The 20,458-nt window shown below is 38.7% G+C and overlaps 2 protein-coding genes across 2 annotated transcripts in view; both read right to left on the bottom strand.

Annotated features, from left to right (window-relative positions):
• LOC121697803 (angiopoietin-related protein 7-like) overlaps nucleotides 1–8,402 on the bottom strand; it is a 55,213-nt gene extending 46,811 nt beyond the window's left edge. The window contains exons 1-4 of the mRNA XM_042079530.1: nucleotides 8,285–8,402; nucleotides 6,299–6,376; nucleotides 6,163–6,190; nucleotides 5,958–6,049 (exon numbers count right to left, since the gene is read on the bottom strand). Of these exons, the coding sequence (XP_041935464.1) occupies nucleotides 5,958–6,049; nucleotides 6,163–6,190; nucleotides 6,299–6,376 (198 nt within the window). The 5' untranslated portion in view covers nucleotides 8,285–8,402. The remainder of the gene's footprint in view (nucleotides 1–5,957; nucleotides 6,050–6,162; nucleotides 6,191–6,298; nucleotides 6,377–8,284) is intronic.
• Nucleotides 8,403–11,862: 3,460 nt separating this feature from the next.
• On the bottom strand, nucleotides 11,863–17,116 carry LOC121697805 (angiopoietin-related protein 5-like). Its single transcript, XM_042079534.1, has 7 exons — nucleotides 17,003–17,116; nucleotides 14,464–14,541; nucleotides 14,328–14,355; nucleotides 14,123–14,214; nucleotides 13,749–13,866; nucleotides 13,000–13,185; nucleotides 11,863–12,768 (listed from the first exon to the last, which is right to left on the bottom strand). The coding sequence occupies exons 1-7, from the start codon at nucleotides 17,003–17,005 to the stop codon at nucleotides 12,467–12,469; spliced, it is 807 nt and encodes a 268-aa protein (XP_041935468.1). The 5' UTR covers nucleotides 17,006–17,116; the 3' UTR covers nucleotides 11,863–12,466.
• Between the last annotated feature and the right edge of the window lie 3,342 nt (nucleotides 17,117–20,458).

The raw sequence follows: 20,458 nt of genomic DNA, 5'->3' as shown, positions 1-20,458 counted from the left end.
ACTACTAAATTAGCCAAGAGATAAAAAAAAAATCTATCTCAAAACATCCACAAAATGAAAAAAAAAAAAACAGAATGCAAAGCTCAAAATGCTTAAATAGGCCTACGACGTCAAAATAGTTGTATACATAGACATAATATACATAGACGCCGCATCGACCGCTACTCCTTACTAGCGCTGACGAGATTTGGAGCCGCCATCTTGGACCGGTCATCCACTCCCCACAGTGTAATCTGTTTGGCCGGTGAGATGAGCTGTCAGCGCACTTAATTAATCATATCTCACTGAATACCGAACAGATTCTCACGCGGTTTTTTTTGCTGCAAAGGTCATACATGTAGCTATGATACAGGACACATGATTTAGCGTATTTTAATATTCATAGTGGGTTTAACAGTAATAGAATATTCTGATATATGATAAAGTGACCTGACGTCCGATATCAAAACTGGGAACATAATCCATGTTTGACAGCATAGACAAAACTAGTTTGATACAAGTTTAATGAGTTAAATATAGTTCACAGTTGACAGAAAAGTTCCATCAACAGCATTATTCACAGTCCACAGAAAGGTTCCATAAACATTTAAGTGAGATCAGTGCCATTCAGACATCTGAGGGGTATTCCAAGTAGGCCTATGTGGTTTAGTGACAAACTTGGGTAAATTGACTCAGAATAAGTTGTAAACCTCACAGTAGAAAAGCTGTATGATACAGGAAACATGGTTGTGTGTATGTTGCGTCGACCAGTCATGAAAACTGGGTCTAATTCCAGACTCTTTTCTTCAGTGGTTCCATGTTGGTGGAATGAACTGCCCAGTGCTCTCCGTTCCTGTGGTAGTTTTGGGTCGTTTAAGAGGGGTCTAAAGACATTCCTATTCAACATATACTTAGTTGTTTAAGCGCTTATGTGTTATGGTTTATATAATGTTGTTTTATTTTAATTGGGCTGTTAATTAATTTGACATTATTCACGTCTGGGGTCAAATTGGAGGGGGGAAACAGACAGTGATATAGCCTTATTGAATTAAGACGTCTTGTGGGGGAACAATTAGTTAGGTACACCATTTGCTATTGTAAGGTGACATCATTCTGTCTGCTTACAATAAACATCCTGTCCTCGCAGTTTCTGCAGTATTAAACAAAGAACCAAAAGAATGACATACAGAAAACCACTAAAATCTAACAGTATGGATGGCTTTCTGTAAGAAATATATACAGTATAATATAGAAATATATTTAAATCTTTGCATGTAACAGGGCCGACTATGCCCACTAGACCCCTTAGATCGCAAGAGAGACTTTTACTGGTCGAAGCCACTGATAAAACCATGTGTGGGGAAGCTGCTTTTAGTTATTATGCATTCAGATTGTGGAACCAACTGCCTAACCACAGCAAAAGTGCCCTGACAACCAACAACTTCAAGACCAGATTTAATTATTGCATTTACTTAGCTGATCTTCTGTATTTTTATACATTTTTATTGAAATGTATTTTATCTTTTTTGCTTTTATTTATTTATGTTTGTTTTTCCATTGTATACCTATGTTTTTATACCTTTGTTTATTGCATTACATTACATTACATTACATTACATTTGGCTGACGCTTTTTTAACCAAAGCGACTAACAACATGGTAAACAGTAAGTTTTAGAACAATTCTCACAATTTTAGGACAGTTTAAAAAAACATTAGAGTACAGTAAGAATAAGTGCGTTGGTGAGTGCTGTTTTTAAAACGGCTGGTGAGTGCTAGGATCAGTAAGACTTGTTGTAAGTGTTGCTATGAGAGTAGATGTTCTCTAAAGAGCTGGGTCTTCAGGAGTTTTTTGAAAGTGGAAAAGGATGTCCCTGCCCTTGTAGGAACTGGCAGTGTGTTCCACCATCGAGGAACAACAGATGAGAAAAGTTTGGATTGGCTTGAGTGTACCGGTGGTAGAGCTAGACGTCGTTCGTCAGAGGAGCGCAGCGGTCTGGAGGTAGTGTAAGTCTGTATGAGGGCATTCAAGTAGGTGGGAGCAGAACCGGAGACTACTTTGTAGGCAAGCATTCTTGAATTTGATGCGGGCCGCCATAGGTAGCCAGTGTAGCTGGATGAGCAGCGGGGTAACATGTGCCCTTTTGGGTTGGTTGTAGACCAGGCGCGCCGCCGCGTTCTGGATCATCTGAAGTGGTTTCACTGCGCAGGCTGGGAGACCTGTCAGGAGGGCATTGCAGTAGTCGAGTCGTGAGATGACTATTGCCTGAACCAGAAGTTAGGTAGCATCTTGAGTCAAGTAAGTCCTGATTTTCCGTATGTTGTAGAGTGCGAAACGGCATGACCGGGCGACTGAGGCAACATGATCTGAGAAGTTTAGTTGGTTGTCGAGAACAACTCCTAGATTTCTTGCAGTCCTGGTCGGTGAAACAGACAGGGAGTCAAATTTGATGTTGATGTCGTGGTGTATGGTAGGTTTAGCTGGGATGACCAGCAGTTCAGTCTTTGAGAGGTTCAGCTGGAGGTGGTGTGCCTTCATCCATGTAGCTATGTCTGAAAGGCAATCCGAGATCCATGCTGAAACCAGGGGGTCGTCAGGTGGAAAGGACAGATAGAGCTGTGTGTCGTCTGCATAGTAGTGGTATGAGAAGCCGTGCGAACGGATAATCTGTCCCAAGGAGGTGGTGTAGATAGCAAAGAGGAGGGGGCCCAGGACTGAGCCCTGGGGGACCCCTGTGGTGAGATGGTGAGGTGCAGATAGCTGACCAAGCCATGATACGTTAAACGAGCGTCCTGTGAGGTAGGATTCAAACCAGGAGAGAGCAGAACCGGAGATTCCCATGTCAGCGAGTATAGAGAGAAGGATACGGTGATTAAACGTGTCAAAGGCAGCCGATAAGTCAAGCAGAATGAGTACTGATGACCGAGCGGTCGCCCTGGCTTCTTTTAAGGCTTCTGTTACAGACAGCAGAGCCGTTTCGGTAGAGTGGCCGCTTTTGAACCCAGACTGATTTGGATCCAGAAGGTTGTTCTGTGAAAGGAAGTCAGAGACCTGTTTGGAGACTGCTCGTTCAATGCCTTTGGATAGGAAAGGCAGTAGTGAGACAGGGCGGTAGTTCTCGACTTGAGCAGGGTTGAGAGAAGCTTTCTTAAGTAACGGTGTTACCCGGGGCATTTTGAACGCTGTTGGAAATGTGCCGGAGGTTAGCGAGGAATTGATCACATGTGTGATCGCTGGAGCGATGGTTTATCTATTTATTTAAATGCATTTTACCTTACTGTACTTCTATTACTTTAAGTTTTCTTTTTAAATATTGCTTTTATTTTATCTTCCATTCTTATTTCTTTCTATCTTAATTCATTACATCTACCTTATTCATGTTTTTAGTTGTTTTACTTCATTCATATATTTGATTATTTCTTATTCATTTTTTTAAATCATTTTACGACTTTTATTATATTTTGAATATTGTGATTTGCTGAGTTCAACTGATGATGTAAAGAACATTGAACTGCCTTGGTAAGAAATGTGCTATATACTGTAAATAAAACTGCCTTGCCTAAATCGAGAGCGAGAGCGAGAGAGAGAGAGAGAGAGAGAGAGAGAGAGAGAGAGCGAGGTGAATGCTCAGGTTAGGCAGTGCACGCAACGTCACAGGACCTAACAGCATCAACTGGCCCACTGAAGCCTGGTCTCTATCAAATAGCCGTCCATTCCATCAATCAATGAATCAAATCTTTATTTCAGACACCAAAAGGGTCCATAGCATTTAGGAAATGTATAAATATATTAGGCATACATACATCAGAACAAAAAAAAGTAAAAGGTGTGTTGTGTGATCATGCCAAAGACTACATCCATAATGACCCAGAGACACAAGGAACAGGAGGCGCAAACAGAAGTAGCACACAGAGATTGACGTTTAATGAAACTTTATTTATACTTAATATACACTTTATTCCTACATAATATGCACTCAATATATACTCCCACAAAAAAGATCCAGAATGGTCGGCCAGGTCTGTGGCGGCCCATTTTATGCACAGTATGTTGGGCCACTCCACAGGGTATAGACATGTGTGTGTGATTATGTTTACTCACTCTTCTAAAATATCAATAGCCTGATCACATCAGTCACCTCAACTAGATATACTGCAAAGCTGTGCGTGATGCGACTGCCGCCGTATAAAGTGAGAGAACTAAGAGAAATAAGAACACAATTTTCACTCAATGAAATTACTGGAGCAAGCACAGAAATCTTACTGGACCAGAAGCCTGAGTCTCAGATTAAACCCTCTGAGTGTCACACTGGATGAGGTGTCCTCACACAGACTTCACCATCATTCGAGTGGCTTGTAGGGAGTATGGGGCCGGGCCTTTCCACGTGCGCCAGTGCACCCCTGACGCCCAGCCTATGTTGTCCCCCGCTGGGTGCCAGTCTCCGTGGAGGTTGGCTGAGCCACAACGGCTGAACCACCAGCCGCCCCCACCCTCTGATGAGCTACATTCGCGCTCAGCGATGTCTCCAAAGATGCACGGGGAGCAGCCGTCATTGTCTCGGTCCTTTGTGCTGAATCCAAAGCCATTCTGGTCAATACCACTGTATGCTCCGCGTATAGCATCACCTGGTCAGTATGAGGATTACATAGGCGATCAGGAACAATATCACTTCAGAGGTTTCAGGTAATGCTAGCCACTCTATTTTGTTGTGTGGGTATAGCCGCTAGTTTTTGACTTGAATTATTTTTCAGCAAAAATTAAAAAAAAAAAAAAAAAAAATTAGCTTTGTTAATATTCAGACATATTAAAAAGTTGCGAACATAATCTCATCTAAATTTGCAGTCATATTTCCATACCTGCAGTGCCTTTATAAGTTCCGACACTCAGTTTGTAGGCCGCCGCCTCATCGCCAATTCTGAAATGTCTGTACTCTGCAAAAGCTGATCCCCCCTCAAAGTCCCACAGGCCTACTCTGAGGATGGACTTCTGATCATTGCTCCTGGTAAGAGCCCACACTTTGGCCAGGCCCAACCAGTGATCCTCTGAAACGAGAGCCAGTTACAGTTATGTGAATGCTAGTACTGTACTTCATGGCACTGGGATCCACTGATCTTCATCTTAGCACAGCTGGAGTCATCTCTTGCAAATGTGTTAACACTCTTTTTCGAACCACTTAACATAGCTTTCAAAGACTCCAAACTGTGTGAACAAATGGGAAAGATTTATTCACAGCTAACAGATATTGCTTGAAAGTCTTTTACACAATTCTTCAATCAGCAATCACTCCTCATTCATAAAAGATACCACCTTTGCGTTGCTATTGCACTAAAGTGACTTAGTACGCATACTGAACAACTTACAGGCTTTTGCAGGCAATCCACTTAATTATGCTGTCTGTACGGATTGTTCTGAGAAATACACTTATAGTGCAAATATTAAGGATGATTAATGCACCTTGAGAAAAGCGTAAAGGTTTCTTTGATGGGTATACTGATCATATATACGGTATATCTGGTGGTAGTGATGCTGTAGATCAAAAGGATGCTTATAGAACATGACAAATTAATTAATAAATGAAGGCAACAGAGCGGTCCCAGGGCCTTACTTTTGAGGTATCCAAAGCCATGTTTGTACTCTGCCCAGTTTCTTTGGAAGGATACTTTCCCCCTTGTACGTCTCTGGAATACTGTCCAGCCCCCATCGGTCAGCATCTCACAGTACACCTGCGTAAGGGTCAAACAAAAGGTACGTACACTGTCAGAAAAAAAGTGACAGTTGAGGTTCTCTAAGGTTCAACATTTGCCAATGTATTCCACAGGGGTCACAATTGAATGCTTCTCAATTATACATGTACATAGCTGATGTAAAAAAAGAAAAAGAACTCTGCATCAATTTGATGACGTATTTTATGGAACAGTTTAAGAACAGTGTCTGGCTGCATATAATCATTGAAAGAATTGGAAACATTTTCACCAGTACCTTGAAAGGTTTATGAACTCCTTTCGGCTGTATAATGTAAATTCCACTTTGAGCATTAGGACTGGAATCTTTGATGGCTGTACAGTCTTGGCCTGAAAGTCATGAGTGGAGAAGATCATAATCTAAACTTTTTTCAGGATTTACAGCAAATTGTTAATTTGGAACTTTTTATTGCTCACGATACACAGACTCAGTGTTGCAATACCTTGAGATGTTAATGTGGGTTTTTGCACCTGGAAGTTGATTAAATAGAATTAAAATGAGCTATAATGTAAAAAATTAACCGATGAAGTTAAAACTGAAGTCATTCTCTGGCCAGCATGTCTTTAGGATAGCCTTACCTTATGCTGATGGGTCTGGTCAGTAAGGGTGCAGTAGAGAAGCAGCAGTCCAGCTATTGCTGACAGCTTTCTTTCCATCTGATTGCAAAAGAGAATTAGTTCACATCTAAACTGGGGAAATCAAACTACCAATCCCAATCCAGTCATTCAACATTAAAGAAACTAAATTGGGTTTTTATGAAAAATAATATTTTTCATATTTTCTGCATTCCCTTTTAAAGATTTGGGAGATGATATGTGCGTTTACATGATTCAGTTTTCATATATGTCAATTGATCTGACTACATCCAACTGAGAAAAGACAGTCCAGGACACATACTATTCCACACACATCACAACAACCAGCACTTCTCTCACATTTAGCAAGACACTCTGCTTGCCATTACACTAACATTTAAGCAGCTGATGAGAGAGAACTGCAGAATGAACTTGATTGTGGAATAACCTGAAATGAGCAGGTTCTCTGACACAGCTGTTGTCAGAAACATGTTGCACAGAAAAAGAAACACTTAATCAGCATATTGCATATTTTTACAATATAAACCATGTTAACTTTACACAGTTGAAAATAGGTTTTTACACTAGTTGACAGCAGGGCTTGAAAACGAAATTATTTTTCAAACGTTCCGTTCCGAACGGTTCAGATAGGCCTATGTTTAACGTTTTCGTTCTTGCATGCGTTCCGCCACCAACATATCGGTCCTGAACCGGTTCGGAACGCAAAATATCGTTCGTTCTTAAAGTTCCGGCAGTGTTTGGCGGGCCTATCAAGTCTATTTTTGTGGACTTTACCTTAGAATAGACGTAGGCTACTCATTATTTCCCCTTGATTTAGCCTATACCGTAGCTATGGCCAAAAATAATAAAATCACAGGCGGCATCGAAAAACATTCAGATGGGCTATCCATCCCATAGCCTACAGACTTACTGTAGGCCTAACCTATGCCTATAAATAATTTCTAATCAAAAATATTTCTGGGTACGTGCTAAACTCCTTACCTGGTTGTAGCCTTTTGGAGTTTTATCGATATGGAGATCTTCAAAGGCTTGCGCTATAATTCCAACCCTGTTTATAAACGAACCTGTCTGTTGCTGACAAGGCCTAACTCTTCTAGACTACATAGAATAGGCTATAATTGCGCAAACATTTCCAATCCCGACTTTAAAACGACACGGCGTGGACAGGCAAAATAGGCTATTACGCATAGGCTACAAACAATTTCCAAATCAGTTTCAGTAGCCTACGCCAGTGTTTCTCAAACTTTTACAGACCAAGGACCACTTATCCATTAGAAAAAACCTCACGGACCACATAGCTAATAGACACAATAGGCCTACTCACTGAACCCACCTTGCTTATTGTCTTTGCACCTTGCTTATTGTGTCAGAGGATTCATATGATTTAAATTGGCATAGCTTACATAGGCAGTATTGCAGAACTTTGGATTTACATACAAGTTGGTTCAATATTGCAAACAACGCATCTATATTATTTTTTACAACAGCTCGCGGACCAGTTGGGATAGCTTGCGGACCACACTTTCAGAAACACTGGCCTAAGCTACGAGCTGGCCTAAGATCCGAAGTGGCAGACGGATAGGTTACACTACAACAGCAAGACAAAATATACCCATTTGGACCAAAGGTCCATTTATTCGTTTTTTTTAATTTTTTATTTCAAACTACAGAAATCAAATTATTAAGCTGTTATATAGAGAACGAAAAAAAAAACCGTTATTAACCGGTTTTGTGGATTTCAGAATAACGTTTCTGTTCCGGAACAGTTGAAGACCATTTTGTTTTCGTTTCCGTTTCCGCTCCTCGTAAAATTCCGTTCGTTTTCGATTTTCGTTTTCGTTCCTTGAACCGGTTCGGAGCCCTGGTTGACAGTAGGTTGTTACTTGACTAGTCAATGTGACCACAGGCCTATGTTAATAAAGGCTTTGCTAAATGCTAGTGTAAAATACACAATCTGAATCTACTCACAGTTTCTTGTTTCAAAAGTTCCAAAGTGTGTTCACTATTGCACAGGCAGTTCAAAGCCCAGCCTTTTATAGTGCCCAACCCCAGACGTTCTCCAGTTCCATTAGAATTCAAAGTATGTCCTCACTATGAAATGACTCAAATGCTGGGAACTAAACGAATGTGCTTACCATGTGAAGTTATGCTTGTTCAAAGGTTAAAACTGATTCCTGCTGTTCAGTAAATTACTCTTTTTCTCCTTATCTCTCCTGAGTGGTTAGCAGTGGTGTTCTTTCAGGCCTGACTTCACAAACACTCAGAGCAAAAGCAAACACACATACACACATTTTGCACACCTGTGAAATGAGGGTGGAGCTTAGACGTCATCCAATACAAGAGAGCCTTTCAACTGCTATGGGGCTCTCCAATCAGACTAATTACACCCCACTGTTCAAAGTGTGAGTATAAGTACAGTGATTGTGTTTTTCTGAACTATGAAAAACATAATGTGTCCTGTATTGAGCTGGATATTAAAATAGAAAAGTTACATTTTGCCATGTACTGTCAATTAGAGTTAAAAAGTAACAAGGAACCTGTATCTTAGTGGATAGATTTACAATTGCTAACATAGTGAAATCAGAAAAAGCACTGTTCAAATATCAACTGAAAAACCAGGTAGTGACTTGCATTTGTTGTTTAATTCAGTAAGCAACTAACAGTCATGAAACACCTGCACTGATAGTATTAAGATGAGACAGGACACACCTCCTATTAAGCCACAGCTGTGTGTTGATGGCCTACCTAGACAAACAGTAAGGCACTTAGGATACAGTCTGAAAGCTCACTACTGTATACTGCTGCGGTCACACACTATGCATCCTGTTAAAAACAAACAAACAAAAAACCCTGAAGTTATATAATACAGAGCCCCTAAACGTCCAGTTAAAATAAAATAAATAAATATAAAACAACTGATATATTGTGAGGTCAGTTTACTTAAACATGCACACAGAGATCATAAATTGTGTGCAGAATACAGTTTCTATAACTTACTCGTGGGCACATTAAAGTAAATTGTGTGTGCATTAGAAGAATCATTTTCAGCGTACTAAAATGTGGGCACATTATTAAATTGAGCTCACAATGATACATAGAGTGCTCATCTAAAGTAAATTGTATGCACATTACGTTGTGAACTCAATTCACTAAATGGGCACAGAGGATAATAAATTATGCACACATTGTAATGAATTCAGAAAATTTGGCTAATCCACATAGTAGATGTCCCCTATAATCAATAAATCATGTCAAACATTGTTAAAGCACAATCAGGTCAAACATTTTAAAATGGCAGAAGGCAATCACTTTTCCCTGTGTATTCCCCCTAACAGCAAGCTACAGAAAATATTGAGCCTTTAATCCAGTTCTTAGGGTTTGATTGTGTTGGGTTTGGTAATGGCTATTGTGTGTGTTTTCACAATGACTCACTTCTGCCTTTATGATCAAGGGGATTATGTGTAGACCATAGTTGCACAAGTTGGTCTTTTATGCTGTAATAGTTTCTGAGTTGCTCAGTTTGTTCAATTTACTCTGTTTCTTCCCTGCTACGTAGCGCTGTGTGACGTGTCAAAGATTTAACTAATATTGGAATCACTGTGTGGCACCACAGTTAACTACAATGAATGACTGATGTCACACAATAACCCAGTTGTCCAAAGTGGTGCCTCTGTATCCATTGCAGGAGACATAAGCATAATCCCATAATAAAACAGTGGCACCAACAAGTATATGTATTTATGTCAAAACAGAAGCAGACAGAAAATATATGAATATATGGTGTATTTGCATTCAGCATTACAGATTTACATAATGAACAAGTCTCTAGTCCAGAAATCAGTGAGCTTTCTTCAACTTCATTAGTATGAGCATTATTTAAGGTTGTTATTTAGGTCCATACATATTTAAGCTTAACATAAAAAGGTATGTTTTATAGACGTTCCTTGTCATGACAGATGTAGTACTGCAGGCATGATTCAAGTACTATAGTGACCTAGATGTAAACAGTATAATGACACATACCGAAAACTGAGGAGCTGATGACGTTGTAAAGTACAGCAATACAAGAGCTAGGAACTTCAGAAAATCAGTAATTCTGATATTGCATGCTGTACCTAGATGATTATGTTTTTGTGTGCGTGTATATAAAAGCTTAAAATCAGAAACACCCTTGTCCATCATGTTCAGACCTGTCACTGTCGACTGGTGGTCTGAGCAGTCATTTTCAACCACAGAAATGCCGAATTTTGTGTACACAAGCAAGAGCACAAAGTTGTATGGTATGTGCACACAGTGGACAGTCACAGGAAATGACCCGTCCACATCACAGTTGTCATCAAACGTATTACAATTCAAATCAAATATTTGGATACAAAGTGCCAGTACACACTTTAAAGTATTCACAGCAATAACAAATTTGACATCTCTGCTTCAGATACACAGTCTCTATGCATAATGTGATTACAAGGGTTACAAGACTAGGTCGCGACCCACGGGTGGGCCGCAGGAGATTTTATTTGGGTCGACAGCACAATTTATGTTGTGTAATAGGCCTAGCTTATACCATTTCATATTTAAATATTATATATTTAATATTCTGTCACTCATTTCTCACTAAGGTTTATTGTATATCGCTTGTTTGCCTATGTTTGATGCATTTAAACTAGCAAAAGTAAAAATATAATGCTATGGTTTATGTAGGTATGGATGGCTTTCTGTAAGAAATATATACAGTATAATATAGAAATATATTTAAATCTTTGCATGTAACAGGGCCGACTATGCCCACTAGACCCCTTAGATCGCAAGAGAGACTTTTACTGGTCGAAGCCACTGATAAAACCATGTGTGGGGAAGCTGCTTTTAGTTATTATGCATTCAGATTGTGGAACCAACTGCCTAACCACAGCAAAAGTGCCCTGACAACCAACAACTTCAAGACCAGATTTAATTATTGCATTTACTTAGCTGATCTTCTGTATTTTTATACATTTTTATTGAAATGTATTTGATCTTTTTTGCTTTTATTTATTTATGTTTGTTTTTCCATTGTATACCTATGTTTTTATACCTTTGTTTATCTATTTATTTAAATGCATTTTACCTTACTTTTATCCTTATTGTACTTCGATTATTTTAAGTTTTCTTTTTAAATGTTGCTTTTATTTTATCTTCCATTCTTATTTCTTTCTATCTTACTTATTTCATTACATTTACCTTATTCATGTTTTTAGTTGTTTTACTTCATTCATATATTTGATTATTTCTTATTCATTTTTTTTTTAAATCATTTTACGACTTTTATTATATTTTGAATATTGTGATTTGCTGATGCTTGCTGAGTTCAACTGATGATGTAAAGAACATTGAACTGCCTTGGTAAGAAATGTGCTATATACTGTAAATAAAATTGCATTGCCTAAATCGAGAGAGAGAGAGAGAGGTGAATGCTCAGGTTAGGCAGTGCACGCAACGTCACAGGACCTAACAGCATCAACTGGCCCACTGAAGCCTGGTCTCTATCAAATAGCCGTCCATTCCATCAATCAATGAATCAAATCTTTATTTCAGACACCAAAAGGGTCCATAGCATTTAGGAAATGTATAAATATATTGGGCATACATAAATCAGAACAAAAAAAAAGTAAAAGGTGTTTTGTGTGATCATGCCAAAGACTACATCCATAATGACCCAGAGACACAAGGAACAGGAGGCGCAAACAGAAGTAGCACACAGAGATTGACATTTAATGAAACTTTATTTATACTTAATATACACTTTATTCCTACATAATATGCACTCAATATATACTCCCACAAAAAAGATCCAGAATGGTCGGCCAGGTCTGTGGCGGCCCATTTTATGCACAGTATGTTGGGCCACTCCACAGGGTATAGACATGTGTGTGTGATTATGTTTACTCACTCTTCTAAAATATCAATAGCCTGATCACATCAGTCACCTCAACTAGATATACTGCAAAGCTGTGCGTGATGCGACTGCCGCCGTATAAAGTGAGAGAACTAAGAGAAATAAGAACACAATTTTCACTCAATGAAATTACTGGAGCAAGCACAGAAATCTTACTGGACCAGAAGCCTGAGTGTCTCAGATTAAACCCTCTGAGTGTCACACTGGATGAGGTGTCCTCACACAGACTTCACCATCATTCGAGTGGCTTGTAGGGAGTATGGGGCCGGGCCTTTCCACGTGCGCCAGTGCACCCCTGACGCCCAGCCTATGTTGTCCCCCGCTGGGTGCCAGTCTCCGTGGAGGTTGGCTGAGCCACAACGGCTGAACCACCAGCCGCCCCCACCCTCTGATGAGCTACATTCGCGCTCAGCGATGTCTCCAAAGATGCACGGGGAGCAGCCGTCATTGTCTCGGTCCTTTGTGCTGAATCCAAAGCCATTCTGGTCAATACCACTGTATGCTCCGCGTATAGCATCACCTGGTCAGTATGAGGATTACATAGGCGATCAGGAACAATATCACTTCAGAGGTTTCAGGTAATGCTAGCCACTCTATTTTGTTGTGTGGGTATAGCCGCTAGTTTTTGACTTGAATTATTTTTCAGCCAAAAAAAAAAAAACAAAAAAAAAATTAGCTTTGTTAATATTCACAGACATATTAAAAAGTTGCGAACATAATCTCATCTAAATTTGCAGTCATATTTCCATACCTGCAGTGCCTTTATAAGTTCCGACACTCAGTTTGTAGGCCGCCGCCTCATCGCCAATTCTGAAATCTCTGTACTCTGCAAAAGCTGATCCCCCCTCAAAGTCCCACAGGCCTACTCTGAGGATGGACTTCTGATCATTGCTCCTGGTAAGAGCCCACACTTTGGCCAGGCCCAACCAGTGATCCTCTGAAACGAGAGCCAGTTACAGTTATGTGAATGCTAGTACTGTACTTCATGGCACTGGGATCCACTGATCTTCATCTTAGCACAGCTGGAGTCATCTCTTGCAAATGTGTTAACACTCTTTTTCGAACCACTTAACATAGCTTTCAAAGACTCCAAACTGTGTGAACAAATGGGAAAGATTTATTCACAGCTAACCGATATTGCTTGAAAGTCTTTTACACAATTCTTCAATCAGCAATCACTCCTCATTCATAAAAGATACCACCTTTGCGTTGCTATTGCACTAAAGTGACTTAGTACGCATACTGAACAACTTACAGGCTTTTGCAGGCAATCCACTTAATTATGCTGTCTGTACGGATTGTTCTGAGAAATACACTTATAGTGCAAATATTAAGGATGATTAATGCACCTTGAGAAAAGCGTAAAGGTTTGTTTGATGGGTATACTGATCATATATACGGTATATCTGGTGGTAGTGATGCTGTAGATCAAAAGGATGCTTATAGAACATGACAAATTAATTAATAAATGAAGGCAACAGAGCGGTCCCAGGGCCTTACTTTCGAGGTATCCAAAGCCATGTTTGTACTCTGCCCAGTTTCTCTGGAAGGATACTTTCCCCCTTGTACGTCTCTGGAACACTGTCCAGCCCCCATCGGCCAGCATCTCACAGTACACCTGCGTAAGGGTCAAACAAAAGGTACGTACACTGTCAGAAAAAAAGTGACAGTTGAGCTTCTCTAAGGTTCAACATTTGCCAATATATTCCACAGGGGTCACAATTGAATGCTTCTCAATTATACATGTACATAGCTCAGGTAAAAAAAGAAAAAGAACTCTGCATCAATTTGATGACGTATTTTATGGAACAGTTTAAGAACAGTGTCTGGCTGCATATAATCATTGAAAGAATTGGAAACATTTTCACCAGTACCTTGAAAGGTACTGGAACTCCTTTCGGCTGTATAATGTAAATTCCACTTTGAGCATTAGGACTGGAATCTTTGATGGCTGTACAGTCTTGGCCTGAGAGTCATGAGTGGAGAAGATCATAATCTAAACTTTTTTCAGGATTTACAGCAAATTGTTAATTTGGAACTTTTTATTGCTCACGATACACAGACTCAGTGTTGCAATACCTTGAGACGTTAATGTGGGTTTTTGCACCTGGAAGTTGATTAAATAGAATTAAAATGAGCTATAATGTAAAAAATTAACCGATGAAGTTAAAACTGAAGTCATTCTCTGGCCAGCATGTCTTTAGGATAGCCTTACCTTATGCTGATGGGTCTGGTCAGTAAAGGTGCAGCAGAGAAGCAGCAGTCGAGCTATTGCTGACAGCTTTCTTTCCATCTGATTGCAAAAGAGAATTAGTTCACATCTAAACTGGGGAAATCATAAACTACCAATCCCAATCCAGTCATTATACATTAAAGAAACTAAATTGGGTTTTTATGAAAAATAATATTTCATATTTTCTGCATTCCCTTTTAAAGATTTGGGAGATGATATGTGTGTTTACATGATTCAGTTTTCATATATGTCAATTGATCTGACTACATCCAACTGAGAAAACAGTCCAGGACACATACTATTCCACACACACATCACAACAACCAGCACTTCTCTCACATTTAGCAAGACACTCTGCTTGCCATTACACTAACATTTAAGCAGCTGATGAGAGAGAACTGCAGAATGAACTTGATTGTGGAATAACCTGCTCATTTCAGGTTCTCTGACACAGCTGTTGTCAGAAACATGTTGCACAGAAAAAGAAACACTTAATCAGCATATTGCATATTTTTACAATATAAACCATGTTAACTTTACACAGTTGAAAATAGTTTTTTACACTAGTTGACAGTAGGTTGTTACTTGACTAGTCAATGTGACCACAGGCCTATGTTTATAAAGGCTTTGCTAAATGCTAGTGTAAAATACACAATCTGAATCTACTCACAGTTTCTTGTTTCAAAGTTCCAAAGTGTGTTCACTATTCTGCCGTGCAAAGGCAAAAGGCCGTAACTTCAATTTTATCAAAAATGAGTTTGTAATTTTTGGAACAATGGGCATCAATTTTATCATGTGGACAAATATCTTGAGTCAATTTTGTTGTTTTCTTATCAAAATAAGATGCTGTTTTTGGCGTAACTTCAAAAAGCAGAGGGTAAGCCAAGGCATAGCCCGTAACATCAGTTGTGGTTCTTTAGCTTTGTTTCGCGGCTCTATAGAACGCTGGAATTAAGTTACAGTGCACCGTAATTTCAGCGCAGCAAACCATATTAACATTGGTGGTGGGTAAAACAAAGGCAGAGTGTCTTATGCCTATGTATTGTATGTAGGCCTAATTGAAGCACTTCAGCCACACTTCAATAAAGTGAAAAGAAAATGTTGCAGTGGTTGTTTTACTATCTAGCATTAACTACTGCAGATTTTGTGAAATTCAGCTAGGATGTAGCCTAGTTAGCTAGTTAACTGTTCCTGATCCACAAATAGCCTACATGATAGATGTTGTGCCAGGCAACTGCAAGACACCATAAATGTCTCAAAGCCTGGATACTATTAACTAGTAGCCTAGTACACATTTTCTCGTGCCATACAGGGTGGCTAGCTGCCTGCCAATCTGCAAGTCCACTCACTGGCAGAAAACAAAGCGAGTGGGTTGGGACGCCTCACGATACACCTCCCCGTCCCTCCCCGGCGAGGAGAACATGTCGCACACAAACTAACCCAGCAGATAGAACTTAGATTGCAGCTTACCTTTAAAAAAATCCATGGAAAAACAACATCCACTGAGAAGACAAATCCATTGTTTAAATCCATCACAAGTTTTCAGCAAGCCCATTCGCAATATAATTATGTGCAGGCTAGCTAGCCTAAAATCTATAAAAGTGCAACGTTGTTCGGATGTCATTCAATTTTAAGTGTCGCTATGAGTAAGCTATTAGCTAAAGCTAGACAGTGTTGGTTGCAAAATATTTGACTCCCATATGAACAAAACTACACAGCATGTCCTTAAGTCGATGTCCCTTTAATTTGTCAAGAAAGAAATCCAATCAATGTGTGACTCCTCCGCCGCCCGCACGACACAGACAGTAAATTATTATGTGTCCATGAGTAGCAAAATTCCTGTAATTGCATACGTTTCCAATGGCATTGGCTTGGATCATTTTGTGGCTGTTTTTTGGTTTTCTGGCTCTTAAAGTGTTATTTTACTTAAATTAAGTACAACGATAAAGTTAAAAAGTTCCAGTGTAGCCTTCTCATTATTTTGTAATATTCTGTTGATGGAGGCCTAATATTAAGCCTTACTAGACAAAACTCACTAAAATGTTATCTTAAGGCTATCATTGTTATCATATAAATGTTTCTATAGAGTGATAAAAGTCCAAATGGTCAATAAATTAGAAGTTAAGGTATTTTGCCTTTGTATGACCCATTATTGTTTTGCAGATAATGCAAAGGCAGAGTACAGTAACTTCCAAATAAGGGTCAAAGGTCAAGTTTGAGCTGATTTTTTTTCCATGTAGATACATGTATTCATTATGACAATTACTTGGCAAATTTTCAGTGTCCTACCTATCATACAATTGGCTGGACAACAAAAAAAAAAACTTTAAAGTCATTTTTCTCAGTTTCACACTCTGGCGAGTTCAGGTATTTTGCCTTTGTAGGGCAGTATTGCACAGGCAGTTCAAAGCCCAGCCTGTTATAGTACCCAACCCCAGACGTTCTCCAGTTCCATTAGAATTCAAAGTATGTCCTCACTATGAAATGACTCAAATGCTGGGAACTAAACGAATGTGCTTACCATGTGAAGTTATGCTTGTTCAAAGGTTAAAACTGATTCCTGCTGTTCAGTAAATTACTCTTTTTCTCCTTATCTCTCCTAAGTGGTTAGCAGTGCTGTTCTTTCAGGCCTGACTTCACAAACACTCAGAGCAAAAGCAAACACACATACATACATTTTGCACACCTGTGAAATGAGGGTGGAGCTTAAGACGTCATCCAATACAAGAGAGCCTTTCAACTGCTACGGGGCTTTCCAATCAGACTAATTACACCCCACTGTTCAAAGTGTGAGTATAAGTACAGTGATTGAATTGTCAATTAGAGTTAAAAAGTAACAAGGAACCTGTATCTTAGTGGATAGATTTACAATTGCTAACATAGTGAAATCAGAAAAAGCACTGTTCAAATATCAACTGAGAAACCAGGTAGTGACTTGCATTTGTTGTTTAATTCAGTAAGCAACTAACAGTCATGAAACACCTACACTGATAGTATTAAGATGAGACAGGACACACCTCCTATTAAGCCACAGCTGTGTGTTGATGGCCTACCTAGACAAACAGTAAGGCACTTAGGATACAGTCTGAAAGCTCACTACTGTATACTGCTGCGGTCACACACTATGCATCCTGTTAAAAACAAACAAACAAAAAACCCTGAAGTTATATAATACAGAGCCCCTAAACGTCCAGTTAAAATGAAATAAATAAATATAAAACAACTGATATATTGTGAGGTCAGTTTACTTAAACATGCACACAGAGATCATAAATTGTGTGCAGAATACAGTTTCTATAACTTACTCGTGGGCACATTAAAGTAAATTGTGTGTGCATTAGAAGAATCATTTTCAGCGTACTAAAATGTGGGCACATTATTAAATTGAGCTCAAAATGATACATAGAGTGCTCATCTAAAGTAAATTGTATGCACATTACGTTGTGAACTCAATTCACTAAATGGGCACAGATGATAATAAATTATGCACACATTGTAATGAATTCAGAAAATTTGGCTAATCCACATAGTGGATGTCCCCTATAATCAATAAATCATGTCAAACATTGTTAAAGCACAATCAGGTCAAACATTTTAAAATGGCAGAAGGCAATCACTTTTCCCTGTGTATTCCCCCTAACAGCAAGCTACAGAAAATATTGAGCCTTTTATCCAGTTCTTAGGGTTTGATTGTGTTGGGTTTGGTAATGGCTATTGTGTGTGTTTTCACAATGACTCACTTCTGCCTTTATGATCAAGGGGATTATGTGTAGACCATAGTTGCACAAGTTGGTCTTTTATGCTGTAATAGTTTCTGAGTTGCTCAGTTTGTTCAATTTACTCTGTTTCTTCCCTGCTACGTAGCGCTGTGTGACGTGTCAAAGATTTAACTATTGGAATCACTGTGTGGCACCACAGTTAACTACAATGAATGACTGATGTCACACAATAACCCAGTTGTCCAAAGTGGTGCCTCTGTATCCATTGCAGGAGACATAAGCATAATCCCATAATAAAACAGTGGCACCAACAAGTATATGTATTTATGTCAAAACAGAAGCAGACAGAAAATATATGAATATATGGTGTATTTGCATTCAGCATTACAGATTTACATAATGAACAAGTCTCTAGTCCAGAAATCAGTGAGCTTTCTTCAACTTCATTAGTATGAGCATTATTTAAGGTTGTTATTTAGGTCCATACATATTTATGCTTAACATAAAAAGGTATGTTTTATAGACGTTCCTTGTCATGACAGATGTAGTACTGCAGGCATGATTCAAGTACTATAGTGACCTAGATGTAAACAGTATAATGACACATACCGAAAACTGAGGAGCTGACGACGTTGTAAAGTACAGCAATACAAGAGCTAGGAACTTCAGAAAATCAGTAATTCTGATATTGCATGCTGTACCTAGATGATTATGTTTTTGTGTGCGTGTATATAAAAGCTTAAAATCAGAAACACCCTTGTCCATCATGTTCAGACCTGTCACTGTCGACTGGTGGTCTGAGCAGTCATTTTCAACCACAGAAATGCCGAATTTTGTGTACACAAGCAAGAGCACAAAGTTGTATGGTATGTGCACACAGTGGACAGTCACAGGAAATGACCCGTCCACATCACAGTTGTCATCAAACGTATTACAATTCAAATCAAATATTTGGATACAAAGTGCCAGTACACACTTTAAAGTATTCACAGCAATAACAAATTTGACATCTCTGCTTCAGATACACAGTCTCTATGCATAATGTGATTACAAGGGTTACAAGACTAGGTCAGGAGATTTTATTTGGGTCGACAGCACAATTTATGTTGTGTAATAGGCCTAGCTTATACCATTTCATATTTAAATATTATATATGTAATATTCTGTCACTCATTTCTCACTAAGGTTTATTGTATATCGCTTGTTTGCCTATGTTTGATGCATTTAAACTAGCAAAAGTAAAAATATAATGCTATGGTTTATGTAGGTATGGATGGCTTTCTGTAAGAAATATATACAGTATAATATAGAAATATATTTAAATCTTTGCATGTAACAGGGCCGACTATGCCCACTAGACCCCTTAGATCGCAAGAGAGACTTTTACTGGTCGAAGCCACTGATAAAACCATGTGTGGGGAAGCTGCTTTTAGTTATTATGCATTCAGATTGTGGAACCAACTGCCTAACCACAGCAAAAGTGCCCTGACAACCAACAACTTCCAGACCAGATTTAATTATTGCATTTACTTAGCTGATCTTCTGTATTTTTATTGAAATGTATTTTATCTTTTTTGCTTTTATTTATGTTTGTTTTTCCATTGTATACCTATGTTTTTATACCTTTGTTTATCTATTTATTTAAATGCATTTTACCTTACTTTTATCCTTATTGTACTTCGATTACTTTAAGTTTTCTTTTTAAATGTTGCTTTTATTTTATCTTCCATTCTTATTTCTTTCTTACTTATTTCATTACATTTACCTTATTCATGTTTTTAGTTGTTTTACTTCATTCATATATTTGATTATTTCTTATTCATTTTTTTTTTAATCATTTTACGACTTTTATTATATTTTGAATATTGTGTTTTGCTGATGCTTGCTGAGTTCAACTGATGATGTAAAGAACATTGAACTGCCTTGGTAAGAAATGTGCTACATACTGTAAATAAAATTGCATTGCCTAAATCGAGAGAGAGAGGTGAATGCTCAGGTTAGGCAGTGCACGCAACGTCACAGGACCTAACAGCATCAACTGGCCCACTGAAGCCTGGTCTCTATCAAATAGCCGTCCATTCCATCAATCAATGAATCAAATCTTTATTTCAGACACCAAAAGGGTCCATAGCATTTAGGAAATGTATAAATATATTGGGCATACATAAATCAGAACAAAAAAAAGTAAAAGGTGTTTTGTGTGATCATGCCAAAGACTACATCCATAATGACCCAGAGACACAAGGAACAGGAGGCGC

This window comes from Alosa sapidissima, chromosome 22 (assembly GCF_018492685.1).
Source record: "Alosa sapidissima isolate fAloSap1 chromosome 22, fAloSap1.pri, whole genome shotgun sequence".
NCBI lineage: Eukaryota > Metazoa > Chordata > Actinopteri > Clupeiformes > Clupeidae > Alosa > Alosa sapidissima.
This window is presented reverse-complemented; position numbering and strand designations above follow the sequence as displayed.

Bases quoted from the DNA above. Each gene is read 5' to 3' on its own strand.
- LOC121697805 (XM_042079534.1), bottom strand. The intron at 13,867-14,122 runs GTACTGGTGAAA...ACCCTTACGCAG, and splicing joins GAGTTCCAGTACCTTTCAAG to GTGTACTGTGAGATGCTGGC. The intron at 12,769-12,999 runs GTATGGAAATAT...CATACTGACCAG, and splicing joins AACTTATAAAGGCACTGCAG to GTGATGCTATACGCGGAGCA.